This window comes from Staurois parvus, unplaced genomic scaffold (genome assembly GCF_062004578.1).
Source record: "Staurois parvus isolate SC_StPar_1 unplaced genomic scaffold, SC_StPar_1.0 ptg000155l, whole genome shotgun sequence".
Taxonomy (NCBI): domain Eukaryota; kingdom Metazoa; phylum Chordata; class Amphibia; order Anura; family Ranidae; genus Staurois; species Staurois parvus.
The window spans coordinates 16454782-16467089 of NW_028317951.1; the positions used below are offsets into that span (position 1 = coordinate 16454782).

Here is a 12308-nt window from a genome sequence, read left to right on the forward strand (position 1 = left end):
TTGTGCCCCATGGGATATTGCTCCATCCTCTGCAGGTAGCGTAACCAGGTGAGAATAACAGGTGAGAATACCCTCATCAAAGGACTATGTCCTGCAGTGCACTTTTATATATACAGCAACCTAAATTCTACTCACTAGATAAAAGTGAAGGCCCAACAAAACAAGCTAAGGGTTAAGACCCAAACCAATCCCCCAATTGCCCTGGCGTATTACAATACCAAAAGCAATGAAGAGACCAGAAACAGGACTTTAGCTAGTACCAGGCCACTAAAAATACAAACTGGTCACACAGAAATGCTGGAAGGGAATCAACTAGTTGCTCAGAGCGTAAAGATTAAGCAGTGTTAACATCTGCATCAGGGTAGGTGGAACATGGAAATAAACTCATAGAAAAATCCAAAACAGGCTGAAAATTAACCAAAAGAGGCATAAAAGCCTACCTCCAGGTTTAAATAGTTTGTTTGCACCAAGCTGGCCCAAACAAACTACTTTCTTTACTAAGTGATGGCTGCGAGTATTGCATCATAACACAAGCTATGTAAAGCAAGCAGCACTGTTTCCGCAGCATCTCAGGAGGCTTCCTATTTGATGCTGGAACAAAAATGGAGTCAGGCCAAATGCTTCTCATTTACAGAAAGCCTTGTATTTTTACCAGTACAAGACTTCCTCTGATTGGCAGAGGTGGCGAGATGGGCAGATAACGTCAATCTCCACTTCAGCAAATCAGCACTCACAGCAGCTGTATCACTTAATAAAAGAAATGGTTCGTATAAGCCAGTACAACCTGGTTGTGTTCTGAGCAGCCTATATTAACATAGAGCATGTGCATTTATAGAGAAGGTATAGCATGGCCATACTAATACATTGTTTGTGTATTAGTTTTAGATAGAGTTTGGAATGGACATGATTACTGTTGAGTTTTAAAGTGTCAGTAATCCCACATCATTAAAAAAAGATGAGATTAGTCACTACGAGATTAGTTTTCTGTATTCTGCATAAAACCTGGTTGATACTGCTTTTCTCTGTTTCCCCCTTCTGTCCATGTCCCCATTGCAGATGGGAATTTTGCAGAGCACTGTTGGCAGCTCTGCACATGCTCAGTTTTCAGTGACTTCCTATGCTGTGCATTTCCTCCCCATCACATCTGAGCAGCCCATGTGACTATAGAGTCACACATGTGGGCATATACACAGTGGTAAATGACAGCCCACTGCATCTCTCCTCCTCCTCCATGCCCACTAACCAGCTAAACACAATGAGGGCAGGATATTATATGTAGATTAATAGAGACATCACCTCCCTGTTATTCTAAGACACATGCTGGAGGGGTTGTAACACAGCCCCTGACTGGCAGAAATCTGCCCACAGCATGCTACTGGCAAAAAATAATAAAGATTTGATTTCAAATATATATTTGAATGCCAATTTAAAACAGTTTATTGATATTTATTTTTACTTTGTATTCCAAAAGGCAGTTTGTTTTTGTTTTTTTTTTCTATTTTAAAACATGTGACCAACAGCAGAGGACTAGAAGCTCCTCCTGCCTAGGTTTCTCTGCAGACAGACTGAGAAACTGCAAGGTCATGTGACAGCTGTATATCAATTAGGAAAAAGGTAATTTTTTTTAATTAAATAATTACAGTACCATCATCCATATACAGAAATAGAAGGGACAATGTAAATTAAACAGTGTGTGTTTAGTATCACTTTAATTGTTGCCAATTTCCCATCCTGATGTTTTATACAAAATAGGAAGGGGGGAATATTTCCCAATTTCCAAGACTTTTTTTTTTTTAATTGCGTTAAGCGGAGCAGGAATGTGTTTGAATCCTTGTCAGGATATGGCTGTTTTTTGTGCTCCCATAGGAGAATTTTCCACTCACTTCCTGTCCAGGTGATGGATGCCAGGAAACGGAAAAAAACAAGTGGTCAAGATAAATTTCTCCAGTGTGGACATAGTTAAAACTGATAGCAGCTTTTCATTATGGCATTATGAAAAAAAAGGTTGACTTTTTATTTAATATAGCATGTACTGATTTGTATATGAATATAGGCCTAAGTAGTTTGAACTTCATTATAAACTAACAAATGACTTTAGAAATAATAACCTGACACATAAGCATAAAGCTATTCACAGCATACACACAATAGTGGTCATGTATAAATGTCCCAAGAGAGACATTATCTGGACAGCAGCATACACATTAGTGCAGTACTGAAATTACTAACTGTCATGCTAAGTGACTTCCACAAAGATCACCATAAAAAAGGAAATTATATGGTCATTTACAAAAGATCTATGTGTTATGTGCAGAAGAATATCACATAACTGAAACACTGTATCAAAACCAACTTTGATTAATTTTTTTATTAATTTGATGTGTACAGGAAAGGAGAAAAAGTTTAAAAAAACACAAAACAAAACAAAAAAAAAACTCACTTTCTGCTTTCAGCTGTTCAATGATGGAATGCTCTCCCCTGCAGATGGTCCTATAAATAATTGATATCGAAAATCAAACTCAGAGCACAATGTGGACAAGAAATGAGCACAACACAGACATATTAGAAATTACAAAGTAATTAATAGAAAGTCATTTCTGTGTATCAGTTTGGTATGTGTGTTACACCAATTTATTGGCTATTAGGCCTGTGGAAATCAGATAAGTAGCTGTGGTATAATTTATCAACCACCAAATTACCCAATGACACAAATACACCTAGACGATCAGGAGACTATATCCAGCAGTTTGCACACGAATGCTACATAGAAATGGACACATGAGGGAGCCAAACTACAGAACAGTAGAAGTTGAAAATCACTGCAGTTCTTGAAATGAGTGGAACGCTGTGAAGTTCTATACAGACAGACAAGATAGAGAGCTGAAAAACAAACTCTGCAAAGCACTGAGCAAAGAAATTGAAACAAAATGTGTGCTGTTCCTACTTTCAGGGACTCATTTACACTCGAGTCACCCTATGAAGGTGGATCTCTTTTCAGAGGGCATTTGACAGGTGATTTGTACATATTCCCATCCCAGTAATCTTTTAACAAAGATTGCAGCAGTTTCATTAACATATTGTGTTGCTAGTTTAAAATGTATTTGTATGCTTTGCGTTACCTGTAGTTGAAATGCATGACAGCCTGCAAGGCATTTCCTCCTCCCGTTGAAATGTCTCCTTCAAACCCAGGGAGGAGCGGAGTGATGACGTACACCCGATACCTTTTGTTTTCCCTGCAAGTCAGAACATAGTACACCGTATGACACTTCTGTACATTAGCACACTTTTTATCAAGCTGGATGTGTTCTAGGTTATTCAAAATGATCCCTTCCCGGTTTACAGGTTGATAATATTTAGAGAAAATAAATCAATATATTATTTTAAGGGTAATGGGCTCAATTCACAAACCTAACACACCAGGATACGCAGACTTCCAAAAAGTGGCATTTATTTTCAGTTAAGTCCAGTATAGCCCAGCACACACATTACAATCGGATTGTACAATCTTCTTTAGATCTACCAAAAACAGAATAGCCAAGGTCCTGCATGACTGTACACAAATTGGTTAGATTAGGTGGGTCATCATAATAACTTATTAGTGTAGCTTGGTGTGGTATGGGGGTCTTAAAAGTAGAATATTACAGCCACATAGCTATAATAGAGAAATGTATTCTTGTGTTAAAGCAGGAGTGTCAAACTCCATTTCATTGTGGGCCGTATCAGCATTATGGTTACTCTCAAAGGGCCAGTTGTATCTGTAAGTCTAGATGTCCAGAGCACCCCACCCCCCATTACATCAGATGTCAAGAAATCCACACCCTCCCCCTAACATCACTGTGCATCCCCTTTGGGGGCAGAGCTGGAAAGCAGAAAGAGCAGGGTCTGGAGGAGGACCAGAGGAGTGGAGTCATTTACCAGAGTCTGCTGAATGCTGAGACCAGGGGAGGCAGAGATGAGGGGGTGCTGCAGCTGCACTGAGAGGTGCAGGATTTGGCACAGGAGTTCTATTCTCCTCTCTGCTTCCATCTGCCGAGACAAGGTGGGGATGGAAACAAGGAGAGGTGCAAGGGCTACATGAAATGGCCTGGAAGGCCAGATTCAGCCCGCGGGCTTTGCATTTGACACCTTTGTTAAAGCTTTGTTAACAAAGCCTAACCTAAAACATACCTGTGGTTTTGTTAAATAAATTAGTCCTCTGGGTTGGATAGCAGGCCCATCTCTACATGCACAAACATTTTTCCAAAGCAACACCTTTGGAAACCCAATTAGGTGCTATAATATGAAAATTATTTGGTGGTCTTAAGGACCAATTGGGAGGCATGGGCAGCAGGTAGGGGCAAGCTACACAGCAACCGTGCAGACTTTGGTTGCAAACTTTAGTGTTGATCATACGATTTGGGGCTCCCAAAATTACCTGGAAACAGGATTGGTTAACAGTCACCAAGAGGTGCCCACTTCTGAGCACATAGCTTAACAACTCTAATGAACTCCAAAGCCATGCTTTTAATTTCTGTTAATTGGCTCCTGTTTAAATTGGCCCTAGTATGTGTATGTATGAATTTGAGTTAGGGACCAAAGTTTGTAAGCTCCTTGAGGGCAGGGACTGATGTGAATGTATATTATATATACAAAATGCTGCATAAATTGGCAGCGCTATATAAGTACCTGTAATAATGCACAAATAATGACCAAGAATGATTGTTTAAGAATGCTATAAAAACCACTTACAGCCATATTCACTAAAGAGTGCTTATTCTTAAAGGCATTGTAAACCTTCCTACTTGCACCTTGGGTTTCACCTGCATACAATGTGCTTTGATCATGCAATTTCATGGTACCCTATTTGTAAAGTATTGTAGAAACATCTGACAAGGGAATGTGAAGATTTACACTTGTGTTCAGCATGACGCATGTGGCATGGCACTGCACAGAGCAATACATGGCCGCTGTCTGTAGTCTGGGTACTTGCATTTCCTGTAAAGAAACTGTATATCCCACAATCCCCGGGTATCTCCGCTTAGTGCTCTGCATGTGATCGCTAAACAGTAATTAAATGTGACACAGACACAAACAGGCAGAGAAATCACCAAGCTGCAAGAGATGCATTTGTCATCTCATGCAACACTGAAGAAATGGCAAGGCCTGCACTGGATGTGGTGGGACCCAGAATAAGAAATGTCCTGTCTCTCTGGTGACTAGATCCATGGATATAGGGAAATCAACTGACAATTTCATTACAAACACTACAACATCAGATTGTAATCTTTACAGGGTAAGAAAAACAAACACAATGAATATGACTGTACTAATAATCAAAACAACAAAAACCATTTGAAAGTGTACAATGCCTTTAAATGAATCCTGGATTGGTCAGACTTTAGTAAAATGTATCCCGATTGCTAGTTATATGTTGCACTTATAAATTGTCAGCTAATAAATCTTTTATGAACTAGGCAGCAATTGTTAGCTTACGAAAGTATAATATAAGTAGGTGACAGGATAAGAACTTACTTGTGAGCTTTGATGATTCTCTGAGCAATTGCATCACCAATCTTGTTAAACACAACTTTATTGTCAGAACAGCTGATAAAGAACTGGTTCTAAAAAAAAGAAGTAATAATATTAAAATATAAAATCAGGGAGGGTAAAAGGGAAAGGTATTGGGATACAAATTAGAGTGCGAACAAGAGATAGAGAGAGAATGGTGGACAAAGAAAGGAAAGGCAGATGTATAGAGGGGTACTTGCCAACAATGAAATAGGAAACCTTGAATTAGTTGTAAAGATTTGTTGTAAAGTGGCATCATAGTGAGGTTTTTTTCACACTGAGTGATTGAGCAAGATCTCTCACCAATTCCCACATTTACAATTTGGTCAGCAATAGTTGTATTTCAAAGTATTGATGCTATGTTTAATGTGACAAAGTGTCATGCTGGATAAAAAGGAAAACCAAACAAAAATATGTTGTTTGATATTGCCTTGATATGCTGCAGAGCCACTGCTAGAAATAGGATTCTCACTTGCCTGTACAAGGAGTCAGTTGCTCAGTTTTTTTAGGCTGATCATTGGTAGTCTACTTGGTTGTTCATTGATCAGATGTTTCTTTAATGGTCATCCTGATTACTCCTGTGTTGGGAGGTTGTCTATCAATTTGCCATCTGATGGTCCATCCCTGGTTGATTGGGACTTCATGTTCCTGCTGTAATGCCTAGGTCCGCCTGTCCCTTCTGGGCCCTTTATTTGCTGCCGCTGTTTCTCCTGGCCTCTTTGTCTACTTATGTCCACCTGCTTCTCATCCTGCCCTTCCCTGGGTATATCTGACCAACTATTGCTGCTTTCCTTTCTGATCACTCTCCTGTGATCAAATCTGCTTCCTGGCTCCAATTGTTTGCCCCTGTGTTAGCAAATGTGCTCTTCTCATTCATCTCTTGTGTGTTGTGCATGTGAAGAAGTCTGGAGAAGGGTACATTATCTGACCAACCAATGCTCCTTTAAAGGGATGCTGGAGTTCACACTCCAATCGCCTGTTACAGTGTTTAGATTACTTTCAATAAGGTGTACTTCTGTGTGATCATCTGTCCAATTCCTGCTGTTATTTCCATCTATCCAGTCCCCAAGAGTGTTTAGAATCCCTGGCTCTGTCTCAGCACGTGTCTGACTTTTAGTTCCAGGTTACTCCTCATGTAAACTGATCTCTCTCTCTTTTTGCCTCAACTTCTGTGTGCTCATCTGTTCCAAACCTCTGCTCTTTGGACTTTCAAAACTATTCCAAGAGAATTGTCTCATGATCCTTATTCCTTTGGTACCACATTGCTTATCTTTGTATTTTAGCTTGTCTGGCTCCACATTATTGTATGTGTATGATTGCATATGAGGGCTTATTCCCGCTGGTACTGCATACTTTGACCAATCTGACAAACCCAGGTAGAAAGAGATTGACCCAAATGATTTAAATTTACAGGACATTTGGATTTCAGCTTTAAAGGATAAGGTCACCTTTAAAAAAAAAAAATAAATAAATAATGAATGCACATTTTTGCAGGTAAAAAATAAAAATCTGCATTTACCATTTTTCTTTTTTGTAGGAGCCTGGAAAGCATTGCACCCATGGTCAGCAGATTGTAGGTGCAATACAGGGCTCCTGCAGACTGTCAGTGTAAGCTGTTTGCCCGTACTTCATGCAGGCAGGCAGTTACACGACAGGAGGAATCAACAGCACCCTGGTAGTTCATTAGGGACTACGAGCCATCAGCAGCAAAGGATTTTGGTAATTGTAGTTCATTCATTCGCAGAAATCTGTGCAGGGTTCCGCACGGCCATGCTCTTTTCAAATAGAGGCAATGAGTGCGGGGAGAAGATCCCCAGCCCGCTCTCATAGAGAGGTGGGGGATTAGGAAGTGGAAGCAGCCTAAAAATAGCTGGAACATGTAACATGCTTCCAAAAGGTGAACTTATCCTTTAAGTCTTTTAGGATATGCATATACCAGTTTTGCCTACTATTAAGACTGCCTACTGTTAGGTTTACCAGGTTTATCTTTTAGGTTTTAACCCACTCTTCAAGTGAGATTTGTTCAAGATTACATAGATTGGTCAGAAAACACAATTTTAAAACAGAACATAGCACTGTTAACTCAGGCAATCACAATCCCTTGCAGTCCAAATTGCAACAATACAGTATTTTATTATACCTCAATGTATATGTAGTGCTTGCTGTTTTCTATTACGTGGATGTACGCATTGTGAATGGACTCTTCATGGTACTTGATACCTGCTGACCAGTCTGCTGCAGAACGGATCACCTAGGAAGGGTCAGAACAAGAACATTAGACACAAGAATTACATTTTTTGTCAGCACAAACATATAAACAGTTCAGGGCAAGCAATGTGTTGTACCAGGTACATTAAAATTTTGGTTATACATTTTAGGTAACCCAACATCTAAACCAGCCTTGCCTGACCTGATTGCCATGGAGGAACCCTTAAAATGGTTTTCAGATCTCAGGGAACCGCCACTAAAATTAAGAGACCTACAAGCTCATAGCACAAAAGTATATTAGTGGGTTGTAGAAAATTACACAGCTGGTAAGAAAGAAGAAACCAGTACATCCAGTTCAACCTGTGTGGGGGGTGTGTGTATATATATATCTATCTCACACATACATATGTCAATACCATTTTCCATATCCCTGTGTATTCCATTCGCTAAGATGCCCATCGAAGAGTATTTTGAAATGATCAACACACTCTGCTGACACCACCAACTGTGGAAGGGAGTTCCACATCCTTACCAATCTGACAGTAAAGAACCCCTTACGAAGTTTATAGTTAAACCGCTTCTTGTCTAACTTCATTGAGTGGCCGTGTGTTCTCTTAAGACACCTGAGGTTGAACAGTTTTCTTCCTATTCCTGAATAGCCATTAAGATATTTGTATATCACTATTACATCACCTCTTATGCTTCTCTACTTCAAAGAGAAGTTTAATGCTTGTAGTATATCCTTTTACCTGAGGCCCTCCAGTCCCCTTATTAGCTTTGTGGTCTTTCTCAGGACTCTTTCCAGTTCCAGCACATCCTTACTGAGGACTTGTGACCAGAAATGGATGGCATACTCGAGATAAGACCTGGCCAGCATTTTGTAAAGTGCTGCCCACTGAAATGTATTGGCTAATGATTTGGTTAAATTTGTACTTAAAGCGCTCCCATTTTTTGAGTGTTCATGGTTTCTACAATTTTATCTCATTTAAAATCTTGTAGTATGGAGCGCAGTTTAGAAACGTTGTCTCTTTTGAAATGTAGTGTTCTTGTACTACTCTCTTACCTTTTCCTATGATTTATGCTGAATGTAGTTACTCTGTGATTGTGATTTCCTAAGGTATCCATTATTTCTACATCTGCAGTCAGATTTGTGTTGTTTTTAATAAGCAGATCTACCAGAGCATTATTTCTAGTTGGGGCATCCAACAATTGACACATGGATTATTAAGAAATGTTTTAAAGTTTTAAACAGAAGGGTAAAGAATGGGATTTACTTAACTACTTGACGATTGCAGATAGCCGAATGATGGCTACACTGCGGCTGGCCAGTTCTGGGAGGGCGTCATATGTTGTCCTCCCAGAACACGCTCTCCTGCGGGCCCCCCGGCGATCTCCGTGATCACATGATGTGGTAAAAGGCCAATGACACGCTGATCACCGGGAAATGCAATTGCTGGTTCTCGGCTGCACTTTCCTCATGCTGTCAGAGCGCGAGGAAAGTACTGCCGAGAACCGGCAGTTGTCAGAGCAGGGATCGGCACTGATCATCAGGGCACTGATGATCAGTGCCCTGATTATCGGTGCCCAGCAGTGCCATCCACCAGTTCCGCCCACCTGTGCCCAGCAGTGCACCCACCTGTGCCACTCAGCAGTGGAACCACCTGTGCCACCCAGCAGTGCACCCACCTGTGCCACCCAGCAGTGCACCCACCTGTGCCCACCAGTGCCACCCACCTGTGCCCATCAGTGCAGCCCAGCAGTGCTGCCAGTCAGTGCCCAGCGGTTGTGCCAGTTAGTGCCCAGCAGTTGCGCCAGTCAATGCCCAGCAGTGATGCCAGTCAGTGCCACCTATCAGTGCTGTCTATCAGTGCCACCTATCAGTGCTGTCTATCAGTGCCACCTATCAGTGCCGCGTATCTGTGACACCTCATTAGTGCTGCCTATCCGTGCCACCTCATTAGTGCTGCCTATTAGTGCCGCCTATCAGTGCTGCCTATCAGTGCCCACCAGTGCTGCCTATCAGTGCCCATCAGTGCTGCCTCATCAATGCACATCAGTGAAGAAGAAAAATTACCTGTTTGAAAAATTTTATAATAGAAACAAAAGAAACTTTTTTTTTTTTCAAATAGTTTACATTTTTTTTGTTTATAGCGCAAAAAGTAAAGTGCCCAGCGGTGATTAAATACCACCAAATAAAAGCTCTATTTGTGAGAAAAAAAATGATAAAAATTTCATATGGGTACAATCTTGCATGACCGCACAATTGTCAATCAAATTGCGACAGCGCTGAAAGCTGAAAATTGGCCTGGTAAAGAAGAGGGTATAAGTGCCCAGTAGGCAAGTGGTTAATAATTATGAAATGAAACACAATTATAATCATAATAATAATGGCTAAAAAAAGAAGTTTTAAACTTTGAAAATGATAGTGACCCCTTACATTAATGGTAAGCGTAAGCAGGTCATTCTGCCACTGCTCTGTTCTGAAGGAACGCCTATAAACCTCTGAAGTAATGCCAGGGTTTTGTAGAACCCCGGTTGGGAATGGCAGGTCTAAATGATAGAGGCATATTTATAAATATGACATTCACTAAACAGTCATTGCAGATGACTCAATCAGAGAAAAAAAAAAACCACATGAAGCAGGAAGAGACACATGCAGTGAAAATGTAAGAAATGTCACATTCACGGCTTTACAAATAAGCCCCCATATTTTATTACAGTAATAAAATGCACACCTTGGTAAGCAAAGAAGGCCATTCACAGATTGCATGTGACCATTCCAAAGATTTCTAAAATACATGATCTTTCTCACTATCTATTAAGAGATGATATAGAATATGGACTGGAATACAGAATGATAAAACCAGACAAGTCTGTATCTGTATAGATAGTAGAATAAGATGCTACTTTCCAATTGCATTTATAAAAATATGTAATAGTTTGTTTTTTAATCAACATACATCCTTTGCATAACATATATTTTGATAATAAAGAAATAAAGAAAAATCTAACATTGTATCAAAGTAAGAAAATCAATACACACCACTAACCAGCAGGGGGAGCTCACTGTATAGAAAAAATTGTTATTTTGACAATGTAACAAGCTTTTTGCAAATGTAACACAAATGTAACACAAGCTGTTAGGTGATTAACACCTAAAAATATGCCCCTAGCTGGCATTCATACCCTATTCTCTTTAGAGTGCACTCAGATGGAATGTGGCTTGAGAATAGCAGTGTCCGGCTACATGAATGCTTTGAAGGAAAGGAATATTTTACTATTAAATACAAACAGAATTGAGATTTAGCCATGGTTCCCACTAGTGAGGTGTGTTTGCGTGCACACATTGCAAATACAGCAGCCTGTTCATTTGAATGGGCAGCTGTACCCACTAGAAATGCAGGGAAAGAAATCTCCAACATTTAAATTGCACTGCAGCTAACTGTGCAATATTGTGTGTATAGAATGCATTAAGGTAAAACAAAAAACAAAAAACTTTTTGAGTTCAGAACTACTTTAATCTTTTTCCTCCTTTTAACCACTTGCCCTCCAGAGGATTTACCCCCCTTCCTGACCAGGCCATTTTTTGCGTTACGGCGCTACGTTATTTTAACTGACAATTGCATGCACATGTAATGCTGCACCCAAATTAAATTTATGTCCTTTTTTTCCCACGAATTGAGATTTCTTTCAGTGGTATTTGATCACCCATGCATTTTTTATTATTTGCACTATAAAAAAAAAAAAAAAAAAAAAGGACCGACAATTTTGAGAAAAAAACTAAATTTTTGACTTTTTGCTATTAAACATAAATTTAGGCCAAAATGTATTCTGCTACACGTCTTTGCTAAAACAAAATCCCAATGCGTGTAAATTAATTGGTTTACGTGAAAGTTATAGTGTTTACAAATGGCGGTGTATATACTCAGATTTTTTTTTTGTACTAGTATTGGCGGGCAATCAGTGACTTATGGCGGGACTGCGGCAGGCATTTTGACACTGTGGGGAACTGACTTGGCGTCACTGACATCCCCAGTGACACCAATACAGTGATCAGTGCCATTAAAAAAGCACTGACACTTTACTAATGGCACTGGGCAGGAAAGGTTTAACATGTGGGGTGATCAAAGGGTTAACTGTGTGCTGTGTAAGTGCTTTCAACTGTAAGCACACTGCTTTGCATGGCTCTGCTATGCAGAGCCATGCAAAGCAGTGTGCAGGAGCTGACAGGGGAGTGAACTGTATTGTGTACATACAGTTCTCACCCTCCATCGGTAATGCTTGGCAATCACCTGGTGCTGGCGAGTTATCACTGTCCGGAACCCGGAGACTGGTAGCCGAGGCCACGAATAGTGGTGCGGGTAGAGCTCAAGAGCGCCCCCTACCTGGAAATGCAAAATCACATATATTATACACGTGATTTTGCGCACCCCTCCCAGCCTGTAGCAGTATATCTGCTATAGGGCGGCGGGAAAGTGGTTAATGAAATTTGATTGGTCACTGCACTGTGCACATATTAACTACACATTGAACAGCCTTACTAAGGGCTCATT

General features: G+C 40.3%; 1 protein-coding gene across 5 annotated transcripts in view; it reads right to left on the reverse strand.

The window, feature by feature from the left end:
- Window positions 1-12308, reverse strand: part of PLD1 (phospholipase D1) — a 247731-nt gene that overhangs the window by 36317 nt on the left and 199106 nt on the right. For all 5 annotated transcript variants that reach the window (XM_089675518.1, XM_089675516.1, XM_089675517.1 and 2 more), the window contains 4 exons: window positions 7688-7798; window positions 5512-5600; window positions 3120-3233; window positions 2441-2490 (listed from right to left, as the gene is read on the reverse strand). In XM_089675518.1, the coding sequence (XP_089531644.1) occupies window positions 2441-2490; window positions 3120-3233; window positions 5512-5600; window positions 7688-7798 (364 nt within the window). The remainder of the gene's footprint in view (window positions 1-2440; window positions 2491-3119; window positions 3234-5511; window positions 5601-7687; window positions 7799-12308) is intronic.